The sequence below is a fragment of the Pleurodeles waltl genome, chromosome 3_1 (genome assembly GCF_031143425.1).
Source record: "Pleurodeles waltl isolate 20211129_DDA chromosome 3_1, aPleWal1.hap1.20221129, whole genome shotgun sequence".
Taxonomy (NCBI): Eukaryota; Metazoa; Chordata; class Amphibia; order Caudata; family Salamandridae; genus Pleurodeles; species Pleurodeles waltl.
The window spans coordinates 228,697,001-228,716,202 of record NC_090440.1 but is presented as its reverse complement, the minus strand read 5'-3'; the positions used below and the strand labels follow the sequence as shown (position 1 = coordinate 228,716,202).

The following is a 19,202-nucleotide window of genomic DNA, read 5'->3' as shown; positions in this document are numbered from 1 at the left end:
ACGAGCTGCGTATGCCTTCAGATGGAAGAGATTTTCCATATGGTGTTCATCTAAACACAAAGACCCTAACACCTGCCAGGAAGATGTCATTCGTCCATGTTCGCTCCATTTGGCACAATCTGGCTTGCAGTTCTCTTACTGCATATGGAAAATGCCCTTCACAAAACTCTTTTTTTCAGAATCCCTGTCATCAAGGATTTCTTAGAGGGTTTGAAGAAAGTCTTTACTCCCATTAGGCACCCTTCTCCTCCATGGGAGCTAAATATAGTTTTCACGCCTTAAGCAAGACCTTATTGAGCCCATACATAAGGCCTCTCTCCAACATTAATCTTGGATAACCGCTTTCCTAGTGGCCATTACATCTACCCACAGAGTTGAGTTAGTGAAGTTCAGGCACTCTATTCAAATGACCCATACACAGTATTTAATTCCAACAAAGTAGTCAATAGAACTCAACCAAAATTCCTCCTGATGGTGGTTTCGGATTTCCACGTCAACCAAACTATCTCCTTGCCTACATTTTTTTTTTTTTTAAATCCCTCTTTTCCAGCGGAAAGAAAACTTCCCCTTAAGATGATATTTTAAAGAAGTGCTCTTGGCTCTCCCGCACGTGGGCGCAACTGTTCAGTGCTCATGACTTGTCATGTAAATTCCCCTACAAGAGAACTGGAGTTACACATAAACCATTCCTTCCTTACCTTACAATATCCCAAGGCTCACGGCCAGATCAGGAGATTTAGGTAGCAATGTTCCTCCATGTCACCACAGTTATAAACACAAACTGAGTGTGTTGGATTGAACCTTTACATGAAATATTTAAAAGTATAAAAAGGAAAGGTAGTCTTTGCAGTTAATGTCTTCCTCGCATGTCAAGAAAAACAGACTTGAGTGGTTAAACTAACTGGAAGAAGAGAATATGGAACTCAAGCAAGGGCCATTAAACAAAAATATGAAACATTTAAAAAGTGGATTGTAAATGAAAATGAATGAAAAATCTGTAGAGTTAAAAAAACAAAAGAATTAAGGATCTTTTATTAGAATATCCATTACAGTGTCTGTCAGGTGAGATAGATGAGGGTTACATGGCATCCGGTAAGGTAAAAGAAACCATTTGTAAGCTTATCCACTCATACTGACATTTTTTTTTCTCATGTAGAATCAGCCATTTCAGGTCTCGGTTTGTGGCCGAATCTTTTTAAATGCTCCCTTAAAAGTGACAAGATTAATATATGCTTCTGGTTAATAGTGTGGTGGGTGGCTGGTTATTAAATCGGAGAACAATCATAAGTAGGTAACTTTTCCTTTTCCATCTTGGGATTCTCTTTTCATAAACAACTGAATCGAGTTAGAACTGGGCATGACTGCACAAGTCTGCTCCACCACTGCATCCTGCTTCCACACCCTGAAGATGCTGAGGAAGATCTTCAAATGGCTCCCAAACACAGGAAAACTGACACTCACACCCTATTTACCATCAAGTGGGACTATGGAAACGCCCTCTACACAGGAATTGACCATCAACTCACTAGAAGACTACAGACCATCCAGAACTCTGCCGCTAAACTCCTTAACTTCCCACACAGAGCTGACATTACACCACACTTCGGGGAACTACACTGGCTTCCAGTACACTAATGCTCTCAATTCAAACTCCTCTCATATTCATCATCCCACAACTCAAACCCTAATTACCTTAACAGTCGCCTCGCCTTCCACCAACCACCCAGACAACTCCCCTCCACAGGACTCCTACTTACAGACATCCCATGCATACACAGAATAGGATCAGGAAGATGAGCATTCTCTTACATCTTGGTACTTCTCCATATCAGAGCCTTCTCCTCGCTACTTCAAGTCTGCAATGACATAACAGAACAGGTCACACAACAGATCAGAAGTGAAAGCTGCTGATCTATAAAAGTGGAACAATATCTAATAATTTCACCAGTTAAAGCAAGTGAAGCACGCAAGCTTGGCTTTCCTTCAGGTGAAACAGGCTCTTCCTCCTCCACAAGTTTAAAAAAAAAATAAGTGTTTTGTAGAATCTTTTCTTCAGACATTTTCAAGGGTCTCTCAACGGGCACTTGTGAAATATTTCAATTTTTTCAAAGTGTGTCAAACAAGCGACACCATCCAAAAAGTTGTTTGGATGGGGGGGGGGGGGGGGGGGGGAGCCAGATATCTAACCACCACAAAGAAAGTTTGAGATGGTGCATTTTGCAGCACAATTTCAGTTACAAGGGTTCCCGTAAAATTAGCTATAAAAAAAAGAATGTTCCATTTTATATTGACTTCATAGCTGCTTTCATTCGTGTCTCCTCTTTTCAAGTATATTCTCAGTCAAGTGTTAGGAGTTGCACTATTGGAAAAATCTCATCCCAGTCACTAAAGCAACACAGATTTTGCAGGACCATATAAGATTGTTTATCATTCAGGTTACAAAGGCCTTACAGGTTCTGTAGGAAGTTGGCTCTGTATGCACTATTTCAAAGTAAGGAATAGTATGCACAGAGTCCATGGGTTCCCCTTCAAGGTAAGATAGTGGCAAAAAGAGATAATACTAATGCTCTATTTTGTGGTAGTGTGGTCGAGCAGTAGGCTTATCAAAGGAGTAGTGTTAAGCATTTGTTGTACATACACACAGGCAATAAATGAGGAACACACACTCAGAAACAATTCCAGGCCAATAGGTTTTTGTTATAGAAAAATATATTTTCTTAGTTTATTTTAAGAACCACAGGTTCAAATTCTACATGTAATATCTCATTTGAAAGGTATTGCAGGTAAGTACTTTAGGAACTTTGAATAATTACAGTAGCATATATACTTTTTACATAAAACACATTTAGCTGTTTTAAAAGTGGACACAGTGCAATTTTCACAGTTCCTGGGGGAGGTAAAGTAATGTTAGTTTTTGCAGGTAAATAAACCACCTACGGGGTTGAGATTGGGGTCCAAGGTAGCCCACCGTTGGGGGTTCAGAGCAACCCCAAAGTCACCACACCAGCAGCTCAGGGCCGGTCAGGTGCAGTGTTCAAAGTGGTGCCCAAAACGCATAGGCTTCAATGGAGAGAAGGGGGTGCCCCGGTTCCGGTCTGCCAGCAGGTAAGTACCCGCGTCTTCGGAGGGCAGACCAGGGGGGTTTTGTAGGGCACCGGGGGGGGACACAAGTCCACACAAAAAGTACACCCTCAGCAGCACGGGGGCGGCCGGGTGCAGTGTGCAAACACGCGTCTGGTTTTCAATAGGTTTCAATGGGAGACCAAGGGGTCTCTTCAGCGATGCAGGCAAGGGGGGGGGGGGGCTCCTCGGGGTAGCCACCACCTGGGCAAGGGAGAGGGCCTCCTGGGGGTCACTCCTGCACTGGAGTTCCGATCCTTCAGGGGCTGCGGGTGCAGGGTATTTTCCAGCTGTCGGGATTTTAGAGTCAGGCAGTCGCGGTCAGGGGGAGCCTGGGGATTCCCTCTGCAGGTGTCGCTGTGGGGGCTCAGGGGGGACAACTTTGGTTACTCACAGTCTCGGAGTCGCCGGAGGGTCCTCCCTGAGGTGTTGGTTCTCCACCAGTCGAGTCGGGGTCGCCGGGTGCAGTGTTGCAAGTCTCACGCTTCTTGCGGGGATTGCAGGGGTCTTTAAATCTGCTCCTCTGAAACAAAGTTGCAGTCTTTTTGGAACAGGGCCACTGTCCTCGGGAGTTTCTTGTTCCTCTTGAAGCAGGGCAGTCCTCTGAGGATTCGGAGGTCGCTGGTCCTGGGGAAAGCGTCGCTGGAGCAGGGTTCTTTAGAAGGCAGGAGACAGGCCGGTAGGACTGGGGCCAAAGCAGTTGGTGTCTTCTTTTCTTCTTCTGCAGGGGTCTTTCAGCTCAGCAGTCCTCTTCTTCTTGTAGTTGCAGGAATCTAAATTCTTAGGTTCAGGGGAGCCCTTAAATACTAAATTTAAGGGCGTGTTTAGGTCTGGGGGGTTAGTAGCCAATGTCTACTAGCCCTGAGGGTGGGTACACCCTCTTTGTGCCTCCTCCCAAGGGGAGGGGGTCACAATCCTATCCCTATTGGGGGAATCCTCCATCTGCAAGATGGAGGATTTCTAAAAGTTAGTCACTTCAGCTCAGGACACCTTAGGGGCTGTCCTGACTGGCCAGTGACTCATCCTTGTTATTCTCATTATTTCCTCCGGTCTTGCCGCCAAAAGTGGGGCCGTGACCGGAGGGGGCGGGCAACTCCACTAGCTGGAGTGCCCTGCGGTGCTGGAACAAAGGGGGTGAGCCTTTGAGGCTCACCGCCAGGTGTTACAGCTCCTGCCTGGGGAGGTGTTAGCATCTCCACCCAGTGCAGGCTTTGTTACTGGCCTCAGTGACAAAGGCACTCTCCCCATGGGGCCAGCAACATGTCTCGAGTGTGGCAGGCTGCTAGAACCAGTCAGCCTACACAGGTAGTTGGTTAAAGTTTCAGGGGGCACCTCTAAGGTGCCCTCTGGGGTGTATTTTACAATAAAATGTACACTGGCATCAGTGTGCATTTATTGTGCTGAGAAGTTTGATACCAAACTTCCCAGTTTTCAGTGTAGCCATTATGGTGCTGTGGAGTTTGTGTTTGACAGACTCCCAGATCATATACTCTTATGGCTACCCTGCACTTACAATGTCTAAGGTATTGCTTAGACACTGTAGGGGCACAGTGCTCATGCACTGGTGCCCTCACCTATGGTATAGTGCACCCTGCCTTAGGGCTGTAAGGCCTGCTAGAGGGGTGACTTATCTATACTGCATAGGCAGTGTGAGGTTGGCATGGCACCCTGAGGGGAGTGCCATGTCAACTTACTCGTTTTGTTCTCACCAGCACACACAAGCTGGCAAGCAGTGTGTCTGTGCTGAGTGAGGGGTCCCCAGGGTGGCATAAGATATGCTGCAGCCCTTAGAGACCTTCCCTGGCATCAGGGCCCTTGGTACCAGGGGTACCAGTTACAAGGGACTTACCTGGATGCCAGGGTGTGCCAATTGGGTAAAACAAAAGTACAGGTTAGGGAAAGAACACTGGGGCTGGGGCCTGGTTAGCAGGCCTCAGCACACTTTCAAATCAAAACATAGGATCAGCAAAGGCAAAAAGTCAGGGGGTAACCATGCCAAGGAGACATTTCCTTACAGGTTCGGAGAAGAGACTTAAATTACAGGCTAGTGTGTGAGTGAAGGTATGCAGGAGATTCCCTTCGTAGTACTATAAGTTCTGGACAGGATTCCTAGAGTACCATTCTACACTTGGTAAACACAACATCCTAGGATTAGGACCTCATTCAATCATTTCTAAGTCCATGTGTCCGAAGGCGAGTAAACACATTGTGGACATGAACACCTCTCTTGTAACAACCCTTAAACCGCTCAGAAGCACCCTCCAATCAAAGAAAAAACAACTTCCTTATAGGGTAAGTAATATTTTCCTTCTTGTTAGACTACAGTGCAGTCCCACATTCAATCAGTAGTGACAGTATGAAGCGTAGCATATGACTTTATTAGAGAGCTGATATGATGCTGAAGACTTCTACGGGTAGTAGTAGTAATACCTTTGTTCATTGGCTTGCAGTCACAAAAGCACACTTTAAATAGGTTTAAACCTAATAGACATATGTGCCAAGTCTGCCTTCATTCCATCCCTCTCGCTTCCTACAGTGCATAAAAATATTTGTAATTCCTAAAAAGCCTTGTTCCCTTTTGTGGATGTTTTACATTGCATGTCCTTTTATTTTTTTTAGCAGATACTTGGGACTTAGTTTATCGCACTTCCAGAAGAGAAAATGTGCAATTGCCCTACAGATATAAGCACTTTGTGATTACGGTTGAAAAGTAGTAATTTTGAATGGAAATAAGTAGTGACCAGAGGGCTCAGCGCAGGGCAAAAAAACGACTAGGAATACCCAGTACCAGCGAGTTGGATAAGAACAAACCTCCATTATCCTCAATTAGCACTAAGGCCTTCCTTGTTGTGCATGTGTGCGCTACAAATAGGCCTGTTAAACAGCCACTGTGTTCAGTGAGACTTACTTTTTTATGTCTTCCCTCTAACCATTCTTGCTTCACAAGGTCGTTTCAGATTATGTGAACCCAACCATTTCTCTTTCCCCATCTCTGACCCACTACACTTTAACAGTTGTTCTTATTTCCCAAGTGTTCTCTAGCTATTGCCTAGAAGAAGTCAAAGCCTAAGCAGATACTGTATTGTGGGGTTGCCACCAAATTTGTTTGTAGACATCCACATCAAAATGGATTGTATCCTACTTTTCTCCTTGCTCTCTGAAAGCTAATTAAAACCTTCTAACTAAACCTTCAGTAGAAGTGAAGCAGCGACTCCATCTCAATTTGAGCAGCCTTCGTACTCTTGATTTATACAGATAGAAGCCTTTTGATGTATGCGTTTGTAAGATATTATGGACTGGTTTCCGATGTCGTAGCTTATCTTCATTTCTTTGATAGAACTTGCTAGATTTCCTGCACTTCCTTTTTGCAATCTGCTTTCTATTGCATTCAGTGCTGACATCAATGAGAATATGCCAAATGGAGTGAACTTCTTGTAATCCTAGTTCTTCATTCTAGTAATCTTCTTTGAATTGATAAGACCTGAAACCAGGAGATTTTTTCCTGAAATAGACATTTGAGATCCTTCTTCAGGCCACTCGAATCTCCCCTTTTCCGAGTGTAAGGTTATTGAGCTTTCAGTTTGTCTGCTATATTTTCTCCTATGCAGACTGGCCACCTGCGTTGTTTTATAGAGTTCTGTTTCTTCTGAAAACATGTTAATCCTTCAAATGTAGCTGGAGTTAATCAGTGGTCATAAATTCACTAAAAGTCCTGTAATGTAGTATTAGGGCTACATGCGAACATGCTTTTTTTCTGTGTTGTGATATTTCCTTTTTCTTTGCAGATACTGCGAGAGCCGACGAAGGGTGTTATTACTGCACGTGCATGAGGGCTATGAAAAAGACCTATGGGAATATATCGAGGACTGAAAGCTGAACATTCTCCCTGCATAAAAACAAAAAACATAATTGAACTCTTGACAACTTTTATCATCTAGAGTGCTCATGCAATTAAAAGCAAAGAAACAATAACACAAACAAAAGGCGCCACACAGGGCTATCAAGCCCAGTCTCCCATCGCTGGTCTCTGCTCCCGCCATTCGGGTTTGTTAATGGAAAGTTTAAGTAAATTATATTGTAATAAAAAACAAAAAAGGTAGCTAAAGAATTGTACAACAGTATTCTGGGCGGCCAGTGGGAATTTAGAGGAAGCACTAAAATCAAATGAAAATCCTACAAGATAAACTTGTGACCTGCTGAAGCGTTCCCTCCTTGAAGCAGGAGCCTTCTCTTTTCAGTGAAGTTACCCCTTGTAATCCAGGTGATTCTCGCCTAGTTTTTTTACACCACATTTCATTTCCGAACCTGCAATTTCGTTGTTGGTTCCTGCTCTACAGCCACATCCTCTTTTTCCCTGATCCCAGCCTGGTACATGAATGAAAGCTGCTTGGCCCATGCGGTGTTCTTTGGAGGGAAAAGCAAAAGGGACAATGGGGTAAAAACAAAAACTTTGTATATGACTTTTAAACAAGATTAAAAAAAGAAAAAGGAGAGCAGTATTTTTCAAGAATGTATATAGCGCATATGCATGGACAAAGGGCAAGTGTGGCACGTGTTCGCATAATGTTTCCTTACAAAAAAAAAAATATTTATTCTTTAAAAATCTTCATGATCATGTCTAGTTGCTGTGCAGTTTTTCCTCTTGTACTGTAGTATTAGGTGCTCTTGTACAATAGCTTTGGCTGACAGTAGGGATATTGTCCAAAAAGGAGTTGAAGTGAAAAGGCACCAAATTTCAGGAAATTCTGGTAAGTTACACTGCAAATTTGAAGGCAGCACCTCCAACCTCTTGCAGTTAGGATGGAATGGAATCTTGAAGGGTGTTGGTGTGTGCCAAATGGTAATGTATGTGACAAAAGTTTCACATTGCAAGGCACTGGGGATCAGTGGAGCACTTTTTGGTAAGATATCAATATTGGTAGAAAATACTGGTGGAAAGGCTTATTTTGGCAAGCGGGTTGTGCTATTTGTAAATGTATGCATTGAATGCTTGGGATAATTTGGTCTATGATTTTAGTAACTGAGTTTTGGGAGCTTATCACTATCCCCGTATGAATCGGACAGGCTGTGAACTGTTATGGAGAAAATGTGTTTGGGAGGGGCGGGGGTAAGCTTTGCAGTAGCTGGTGCTTAGCAGCTCACATAAGATATTGTGTAAACAAAAGTATGTTAGTAGATGGTGGTATGATGAACATCCAAGATACTACTTCTGGCCAGGACCCAAGGCTTCAGCCACCACATTTTCATTGACTATTCAGGTCACCACTTAAAGCTTGGAAGATATCTAAAATAATTGTCATGGGAAGCCATAGGATGTTACAGACCACATTATCAAGAATGAACACTTTCCAGAAAAAAAGAATGTGCTATTTCCCTGAAGTAAGAAAATCGTTTTGTGTGTAACTTAACAAGAAATTCCATTACTGATTTCTTTTTTTTTTTTTTTACGTTTTTTTTTTTTTCTTCAAATGCAGGATTGATGACTTCGATTGCTACATGCTTATGCATGTTAGGAATGAATAGGCAAGATATTTCATATTTTTGAATGATGGATGTCAAAAAGTTTGTTTAGCTTTTATCTTGTAGCTTATGTTATTTGTTTGGCATATGATTCTGTGACTGAGCTAAATTTGGAAGACCCTATGGGTGTTGGCCACCCAATTGTGATGAGGCATGCCTTAACTGGGTGGGCTTTCTAATCTTTAGTATCTGATAGAGAGTTCTAGCCTTAGATTCCTTAGCTTAGAATATTTCCCAGGTGTTCTTGAGCAGTACAGCACACCTGTAGATAGCTGTCGGCTCAGCATTGTCCATGCCGGAAGTGAAGTGTGCTGCTCCTTTATAGGCGCCACTCCGGAGCACTGACATCACTTTTCTAGAGATCTAGCAAGAGCTACCTCAGTCCTTTTTTGGGTAACATTTCGACTTTGTCAATTCTTTTTGAGTAATGCTCCTGGAGCCTGTTAGGGGATGTCACCTAAAAAAAAAAAAAAACTGTGATTTAAACCCTGTGGATCCTGTCAGAGGAAGATACCTGTGATAGACCCCACACACCTTGTAGTGTATGGAGCTGGGCCATGACTCCAAGGCCTGCCCAGACTGTCAAGCGATAAACCACATGGCAGTTCTCGAGTATGCTCTGAAGCTCCTGGTTAGCAGACGCCAGCTGGCTCCGCACTGCTCTATGTCTCCGTTATGAGGAAGGTCCTGGGGCTGGTCTAGGAGTCTTTCCCCACTGGTCGTCATTGCACTTCGCATTATCGTCCGGTAAGTCCCAAAAGAAATCCAAGAAGTGCTCTTTGACTTCTGAGTGCCGGTCCAATTAGTCTGACCAGATGCATGATTGATGCAACAACTCGAGGCCCCACTCACATACATCAGCCATGGAGCCAGAGTCTAGATCTGCTTAGGGCCTACCAAAATTTGCCAGAGCAACCCCCACCCAACTAAAGGAATGTTATGAGATCATGCACCTCATATTTGGGTGGCATGCACCTCTGGAGGAAACTAGGGGCCTCATGGGTTCAGCAGGTGCCCCATTTGGTTTTCCACTAGCAGGTTCATCCTTGGCACCAGCATCTGTTCCTGGATACAGCTCAACTATGGTTGCAAGTCCGTATCCTTCCCTGGAGTCTGTTCCTGGTGCTGCTGATGCCTCTGTGCAGCATGAACCCCATTGTTATACCCAACTCCAGCGACAGCAGTCAACATCAATGTCGACTGCAGCCTACCGGACTAAGAACCTCCAGGTCTGTGAAAGAGCTGCTCTTTACTGACATTCCTTGTGGGGATTACTATTGCGGCAGATCTGAGGATCCTTATGGGTATTTCGCCCCCAACAGAACACCTTTTGGCAGAGGAGAACTGGTATGAGGAAATGGCGGATGCCAGTTGTCTGGACACCTCTCCTGACACTGGCCTAGTCTCTCCTAATGTGGGTACGGAAGAAGACGTTTTATTTTTCATGGTGGTGAGGGGGGTTGTCTGAGATCTTTGCGCTGTCCTCAGTGGTTATCAAGACTAACATCTTGTCAGAGCAGTTCCAGTCAGGGCTAGCCCCTTCCCTTTAGTGAAGCCCTTACTGATGTCCTGCTTGGGGCCTGGACCAAGTCCTTCACAGGCGATCCTAGGCACAAGACCTACCACTACCATCTTTGACTCAAGACCCAGCTTTCTTCACCCACCACCCTGACCCAGAGAGCCTGGTTGTCCAGGCCTCGACTTCAGAGTTTAACCCTGGCACATTCCCTACCACACCACTTCACCGGATAGGGAATCCAAGGAGCTGGACACCTTCAGAAATAGGATTTTCTTTTCCACCAGCCTTCCAGTATGGTCTATGAACATAGTGTCTCTCTTGGGCTGGTATTCTCACACAGTTTAGGACCCAGTTGCGCAAGTGCTGTCCATGGTCTCGAAGGAGGCCCTAGACATCCTGTCCCAGGCTATTGCTGATGGCAGGGACACAGGAAAGTTCACAATACACTGGACACAACAGACTACCTACGTGAGCAGTTCCTTCTTTGGTGGCACTTTCTCGCCACACATGGCTGAGGTCAGCTGGGTTTTCAGGGAATTTCCTGGCATCCCTTGGTACTCAAACGATTTAAGGACATCAGGGCCACCACCTGGCCATTGGGACTGCCCGTTGCCCCACGCCAGCCCCATTCTGCCTTTGACCCCTCAGTGACTGCAGTAGGGGCTACCATCCACGTCCTGGTACAGCCTGCAGACTCCCCAGTCCTTTTGTGGCCACGGATGTGATTTTCTCAAGCCTCATGCGACATAAGGCAAGGGATCTGCCCAGATCACCAGTCCCCAGCAACTGCTCCCTCCAAACCCCTTTAATATGCTTTCTCTCCATCATGGGCAGGTAGTCTGCAGCAGGACCTAGTACCACCTGCCCTGATGGCAGTCTGTCACCTTAGACAACTGGATGCTCCAAAATGTTCACTGGAGTTACACCCTTCCATTCATAGGAACCCCGCTGCCCGTGCCAGCATCTTTAGATGAGCTGACGAAGGACCACCGCTCCCTCTGCATCAGAAAGTACAGGCTCTTCAGGCCAATAGAGCTATTGAGAGGGTGCCGACATCCGAAGTAGGTAGTGATTGCTATTCCTGCTACATTCTGGTGCTGAAGGAGAACAGAGGCCTCCACTCTATACTAGACTTATGCCTTCTCAACTACTTCCTGAAAAAAGAGCAATTCAAAATGCTCACATTGGCTCATGTCCTGACTGCCCTGGAAACTGGATGGTAGTGCTGGATTTGCAGGATGCATATTTCCCTATATCTATCCTGCCAACCCACAGGCGTTACTTCCGGTTGATATTGGGCCTAGAGCACTTTCATTTTGTGGTGCTTTCTTTTGGCCTTACCTCTGGCATTCGTGAAGGTGATGGCGGTGGTTGAAGACCATCTGCAGAGGTTAGGGGTTTTACTCTTCCCCTACCCTGACAACTGTCTGTTGAAAGCGGGCTTGCCCCAGGCAATGGTTGCTCACCTTCAGACTATGGCAAACCCCCCTGCTCTCGCTGGCATTCACATAAAATGTCACACCTGACTCCCTCTGAGATGCTCCCTTTCATTTGAGCCCTTCTGGATACAGTACAGTTCCGTGCCTACCAGGTCCAGAATGTTCAGGCTATGATTTTGATGTTAAAGCCTCTGTGTTGCATTTTAATGAGATTGACTGAGGCTGCTGAGTCCCATGGCCTCCTGCTGGAAAAACATGCCCACTAGTATATGAGGGCCCAGCAGTGAGACCTAAAATCCCAGTGGGCACAGCATCAGAGGAATCTCTCAAACCTGGTGCACATGATACTGAAGGGAACTGAAAAAACCTGCAGTGGTGACTGACTCATGATTGGGTCATCAGCAGACCTTGCCCTTCCCCACCCAGACCTTGCATTGGTGACAGATGCGGCCCTTCTAGGAGAGGTGGAGATCAGAGCACTCTGGTCTCCGGTGGAGTTTCAGCTACACATCAACTTGTTGGAACTGAGAGCATTATGCCTTCCTACCCTCCAGCAAGGTGAAGTTGGTTCAAGTGTTTACGTACAACACCACCACCATGTAGTATTGCAAAAAAACAGGGTGGGTGGGATCGTGGACCCTGTGTCAAGAGGCCCTGCGTCTTTGCACTTGGCTGGAACGTCAGGACATTTTCCTGGTCATACAACAGCTGGCGGGCTCTCTGAAGACCAGGGCAGACAAGCTCAGCTGTCAATACCTAGTGGATCACAAATGGGGTCTCCATCCAGAGGTGGTGTAAGGTCTGTTCTGTGTCTGGGGTTCGCCACCAATAAGTGTGTGCAATGTCAGCACTTTTGTGCTTTGGAATTTCCAAGGGGGCTCTTGCTCGGAGACGTATTTCGTCTCCTGGGACTCTGGACTCCTGTATGCCTTCCTGCTCATACCACTCCTGCCTTGAATTCTGAAGATCATCAGGACGGACTAGGCCCAAGTCATTCTTGTGGCCCCAGATTGAACTCCCGAGCATGATAATCAGTCCCCTGGTCAGGCTGCCCCATTGTGAGGGTCTCCTGGTGCACCAAAAAGGTAGGGTTCTAGACTCGAACCTGTGGACAAGCCACCTTGCTGTGTGTGTAGATTGACCTGCATCAGTTGATAGTTTTTGATCCTCCCTCAGAAGTCTGTGAATACATGCTGACAACCGGGCATGTATCAATAAAGACTGTATATGCCTATCATTGGGACAAGTTTGGCTTGGAGTGCTGAAATGCATATTGATCCTTTTTCTGCATCTTTGTTCAGGGTATTGTTTATTTTATCTTTAGCCTAGCAGTACTTTTCTTTGTGCACAGTTTAAGGGTATCGTTCAGCCAGTTCGGCTTTCTTACTGTTGCTGGATCAGCCCTTTCTGTTCAAGTCATCTGTTGTGGCTCATTTCCTGAAAGGACTTAAACACTTTTTCATTCAAATCCTTCATTATGCCCCATTGGGGCCTCAACTTGGTTTTCACCTTTTTTGATGTATTCGCCCTTCAGGCACATGCATGTCTGCCCTCTGTCTCTCTTGACAATCAATACAGTCTTGCTGGTAACCATTAGTTTGCCAAAAGGGTCAAGGATTTACAGGTGCTCTCTGTACACGCCCCATCTACCAGCTTCTTTCCAAACATACTGGTTCTCCGCACTCGTGCCTCTTTTCTGCCAAAGATGGTGACTGCTTTCCACATTAGCCAAAGTATCACGCTGCCAAATGTCTGCTCAGCCTCACCCCTCTAAGGAGGAGGAGGAGAGACTCCATTGTCTGGAACCAAAGAGCGGTTGTTTTACATCGAGCGCACCGGAGAACCACTGGGTGGATGAGCAACTCTTGGGTTGTTTTGTTGAAGTGAAAAAAAGAAACAAAATGCAGGCATGGACCATCTCTATATGGATTGTGCTCTGCATTAAGATCTGCTACGCACTGGCCAAGAAACAGCCCCCTAATTGCTTGTGCAATTGTTCTACTAGAGCCAACGCTACGATTACTGTTAGCTCGCAGAAGCCCTTAACTGAATATCTGTCCAGCTGCTAAATGGGCTTCTCTGCATACTTTTACACAACGCTACTGCCTTGACAGTCAGTCATGGCAGGCTTTTTGCCCGTTCAGTCCTTTAAGACTTTTTGGACTGAACCAGTTTGCAGACCCACTTCCGGGGAGGTGCTGCATTGGTATCTATTCTGAGGTAAAGAATCCACATCTAGTAGTCTTACCAAAGTCTCTTTCAGATGAACGGGTTACTAATTTTCAGTAACAACCTATCTGATAGAGACTCTAGCTAGCCCCATATTACTTACCGGCCCTCTCAATTTCCTTGTTTCTGCGAACAGGTTTCTTCTAACTAGAAGGCCCCTAAGGGTCTTTAGTTTCTGCACACTGATCCATCACCCTTCTGAAGTGGCTGTGTGCTTGTGGTGCTGAAAAGTCACGAAAAAAAGGTGATGCTACTGCAATGTGGTGGCACTGCGTATGTCACTACTGGCACACAGTTACTTAAGATTTTCCGGATTTGACGCCTGGGGAATATTTTAACATGTGAAATCTGCCGCTAGATTGTCTCTATCAGGTAAGGTTTTACTGAAGGCAAGTAACTTGCTCGTTGAGGACAGACAGCCTGCAACACATACTATGCTGGTCTGTTCTTCTGCTTCCAAAGTGGCAGGGAAATGTTAAGGTGCATTGGTAGGACCAGAAAGGACTTTATAAATGGTAAGCTTGTGCTTAAAACATTTAATTAGAGCTACAGAAAAAACTTGCCTCTCTGAACCAAGAACGTATTAAAACACATTTCATTTTACAACCATTGGCGGGTGCAGACATTGGCTAATTTTGCCACCTTCATTATTGGATTTTTTCTTAATTTCATAAACATTTCTTGGCATGTGCTAGATATCTAAAAAAAAACAATTTAAACTTACATATGTTTATTTTCTTATGTACAAGTTTTATGCAAGGAGAGAATGTCTGTTTGGCAACAGTCCTTGCTTTAATCAAAGGCAATTAATATAACCAGTCACTAACGGAGTACATTTCACTGAAAAACACCAATTCAGAAATGCCTTTAAAAAATGTTTTGAGCGTCACTTTTATGCAAATTCTTTAACGTGACTAAATATAAATGCTGCTTTATGGTATCTGGAAGTTAGCCTTGTTCAATCATACTGGAGCTAAATTTAGACAGCTTATTTTTTTCCACACTGTATAATGATCCTAGAACACAGTCACGGCTATGTGTAGATTAGGAATTTCTCATCATGAGTTTTCCTAGTTTGGCACTAGAGGACGTCTGATTCCTGTAATTATTTTCACAGTAGATGCCTCTTCAGTTGTAAGTCTCCCCTGCAAAAACCTCTTGACGAAAAAACTATTATGGACTTTGGGTTCTAGGTCAGCTCCCTGCAAGTCTTTGGTTAGTGTTCTTACCAGTCTCATTTGGTTGCTTCTTCAGTTGTTTCCCTCCCTCTTGTTTTTCCTTCTTGTGTTTTCTCTTCTGGAGCATAGTTTTCCACCACTGCTTTGCTGGGTGACTTTTCTTTCCACTGCTTACGTTCAGGGTACTACTTTTGTGCTTGTTTTCAGCGCTCCATAGGAGTGCATGAGTTTGCTTTCTCCCCCTTTCCCCTGTGCTGCTCCACCTTCACACCCCTACCACATGTTCTCTGTGTGACTCTCCTACATGATTGCCTCTCACACTCGTCAGCCACTTTGCTTGTCTTTTATAACATTCTGCCCACTGTCGTTCCTCTACCCCTCTCTTCTACTGCTCACATCTCCACTTGTTGGTAGAGTTTAGTTGACCCTCGACCCCTCAGTCGTATACTGCTCTTGCCCCTTCCTGTCACTTGGGTTTTTAATATTTGCTTCAGCCCTAACTCATCTGCTGCCCCACTGCCCCTCCCTACTTGGAGCCCCCTTTCCAAAGTTTTCACTCCCTCCTCTCGTCCATTCTCCTGGTCATGGCAATGGTTTCTATGCTTTCACCATGGTCTGTTGCTGCCATTTGCTCTGCCAGTGCCAGCTCGTGATAAAAGCTCAGCGCATTGGCAAAGCCAGTAGTGGCGGGCACAAAGCATTGGCAAAACGAGACCTGTTAGGTTTTGCTAATGCTTGTCATTGGAAGGAACGATCATAGTCTTCCCTGACAACATTGGCTCTGTTACTAACAGTAGTACTTCAGAGCTTCAAAAAGAAGCCACATGGAAGATATGTTGTCATGTGTTTCTTTTTTCTTTTTCTTCATATGATGTTCTATGTCCAACTAAAAGGAGGCAGGATACAATGTATACCAGCCAGGAATCTGATCTTTTCTGCAATATTGACATCCTCTGCTGCACGAGAGAAAGAAAGCAAAAGAATTGATACCACTGAGTTGCGCCAGATGACCACTACTGCTTTTGTGCTGGTCATGCTGTTAGCTTAACCTTCCCACTGATTCGTTCCTCAATATTCCTCTTAGGCTACCAGACTGATGAGGATGACTTTTGGTTGGTTATTCCAGCTACACTTATGAACACTCCCTCTGATGAAGATAGAACGACTATTTGGAGAGAGCAGATTCTTCTTAAAACGTTTTATAAAACAGCAGGGCGACAAGCTGGGCCCGATCTCTGCTACACTGCAATTCCACTAACAATATTGTGAGTTCCATGGTTACTTGAGGCCTGTGTGGGCCTGACCGTGGCTACTCTGTGACCCTGTTCAGAACCCTCTGCACCTGTATCCCGCCTTTTCGAGGCAGGGATGAATTTAGTAGACTTCAGCAGCAGATCCAATATCCACCATTTGATCACTTATTAAGTTATCACAATGGACTTTTAGGGTCATTCTGACCAGCTGAGCCTAAAATGTTTCTATCCTAGCCACAGTATATCCTTCCAGCCCCTTCCTTTTGAGTGTGCTGATTTTTCACATCTTCATTTTGAATTGCAGAACTTATTTGCCTTACTGAGGAAAGTAGCCATAAAAGTGGTTCTCTCGTAGGGGATTTCCATGTATAGACATAAGCACTGAATAGTTCCGCGCGCCTGCGGGGACCCCGGAGCACTGATGTGAAATATATTCTTAAGTGCAGATACCAGCCCTTTTGAAAAGGGTCTGTCAAAAACCACTTAAGAATAACACTGTGCAGCCTATGTTAACAGCTACACAGGCCAAATTGTTGAAAAGAAAGACAGCTGTAGTGTAAATACATTTTCAAACACACATTTATTCTAGAAATGTAATAACAAATACATTCTCATACTTTATTTACACCTCTAATGAGAATAAAAACAATGCAGGGCAGTGTAGCCCATAGGCTGCCATTATACAGGATGTAAATAGAGTTGTGCCTTTAAGAAAGTAAAGTCTTCCTGTATCCCATCATGCACAGCAAAAGGCAGTTGCCTCAGTTCTTTTTTCCGGCTCCTTCTGACAGGACCCTGAAGCATTGAGCTCTATCTCACAAAGCCTTTTTTGATTGAAATTCAAAAGATTTTAATTGAATTTTCTATTTCACTCGACGTCTTTCATCTTGAGTGAACATTTGCTAGCCTTTTCTGCCAAATTCTGACAGAAATTTAAAGTTTTTCTGTCTTTAGAATGCCTTCCCTTTTTGACAAATGCCCTAGTTGTGGCAGGAAAAAGGCCAAAACAGATCCACACCAGGTCTGTATTATTTGCCTACCATCCAGTCACAAACCTGACTCTTGTGACATCTGCAGAACTTTCTCCAGAAGAACTCTTCGCGACAGGGAGAAAATTCGACTTCAGGCAAGAGAGGACAGGAGAAGAAGTGGTCAATCTGCCACAGAGCGAGGAGAAGGTCAGTCTTCTACCAGGGCTCTCCCTGTTTCCTCTGGAGCATCTGCCAGACCTGCTCACAAACGACATAGGTCTCCGACGTTGAGAGCGTCGACGTCGAGACCGGGAACAGCGCCAACATGTTCGCTGTCGAAGACCGGCTCACCGTCGAGAAAGAGGCATCGCTCGACGTCCACAGCCGTTTCGCCGTCGAGACGGTATAGACGCTCGCCGTCAAGAAGGTCTTGGCCCGGATCGCCGTTGACGTGACTAGGACGATCGACATCGAGGGACAGTGCTCGCCGTCATCTCATCGACGTCGAGGAAGATCACCAATGAGAGGATCTCAGCGACGAGAGGAGTCAACGCCGAGAGGTACTCGCCGTCACTGTACTTCGACGTCGAGGAGACATTCAAAGAGGCCTAGAATCCTCGGCCTCTCTCATTCTTCTGCCAACTTCACCTCAGCCGTCTCCTCAGCAGTCACCTCTGCCACAGACACCTGTGGCACCTACAGCTCCTCCTCCGGCTCCTCCCTCAGAGTACGTCCCGGTGACTCCAGTGGAATCCACAAGACATTCCCGGCATTCCACAGGACGCTCTTCTTCCTCTCAACACCATCGTCGACATGAATCAGTTCAAAGATCTTCTCCTTCACGTCATAGACATTCTTCTATCCGGAGAATGGTTTCTTACCTGTAACTCCAGTTCTGTCGTAGGGGTATTTCCATGATGGTCATAAGCAACCCTCCCTCCTCCCCGGTGGAGTTGACATAGGAAAAGTTGTCATCATAATATCGATGTTGATGCTACAACTAATGTTTTGTTCCTTCATGTCATGTTACAAGCCTCCAAAAAAGAACTGAGGCAACTGCCTTTTGCTGTGCATGATGGGATACAGGAAGACTTGACTTTACTTAAAGGCACAGCTCTATTTACATCCTGTATAATGGCAGCCTATGGGCTACACTGCCCTGCATTGTTTTTATTCTCATTAGAGGTGTAAATAAAGTATGAGAATGTATTTGTTTATTACATTTCTAGAATAAATGTGTGTTTGAAGATGTATTTACACTACAGCTGTCTTTCTTTTCAACAATTTGGCCTGTGTAGCTGTTCACATAGGCTGCACAGTTTTATTCTTAAGTGGTTTTTGACAGACCCTTTTCAAAAGGGCTGGTATCTGCACTTAAGAATATATTTCACATCAGTGCTCCGGGGTCCCCGCAGGCGCGCGGAACTATTCAGTGCTTGTGACTATCATGGAAATACCCCTATGAGAGAACTGGAGTTACAGATAAGAAACCATTCCTTCCTCTAGAGAAGGGCACAGGATTTTATTACCTTTACTTCTTGGTCCCTGAAGGACAGAGTCCTCGGGCCTGTTCTCAACATCATTCCGGATAGATCTTTTAAACTTGTTCATTCAGCAAGAACCTGAAAATGCTGTCTGAGCTAGGCCCTATTGGCCTTGAACTCCGAGAGATTAGTTGGTTGCCTAATTTAATCTTTCAGTGGTACCAGCCCACTCGTGCCACTTAAGGTTTACAGTGGTGTCCTACCATTATGAGTTTGCATTACTCCATTTTGGACTGACAACAGCCCCACGCAACTTTACAAAGCTGCCAGCGGTCATTGCAGCTTAGTTGCTGAGGGCAAAAGTTTGTGTATTTCCATGATTTGACAACTGGCTGAATGCAGAGTTCCCAGCGCTGGTCAAGGAGTATCCCTAACAGGCAATGACTCCTTCACAACCTGGGCTTTAAAATAGACATTCAAAAGGCCCAT

General features: G+C 45.1%; 1 protein-coding gene across 4 annotated transcripts in view; it reads left to right on the top strand.

Annotated features, from left to right (window-relative positions):
• Positions 1-7,737, top strand: part of ARIH1 (ariadne RBR E3 ubiquitin protein ligase 1) — a 475,775-nt gene extending 468,038 nt beyond the window's left edge. For 2 of the 4 annotated variants that reach the window (XM_069222254.1, XM_069222252.1), the window contains exon 14: positions 6,906-7,737. In XM_069222254.1, the coding sequence (XP_069078355.1) occupies positions 6,906-6,990 (85 nt within the window). In that variant the 3' untranslated portion in view covers positions 6,991-7,737. The remainder of the gene's footprint in view (positions 1-6,905) is intronic. The other 2 variants (XM_069222253.1, XM_069222251.1) reach the window with 1 other exon arrangement.
• Positions 7,738-19,202: the final 11,465 nt, after the last annotated feature.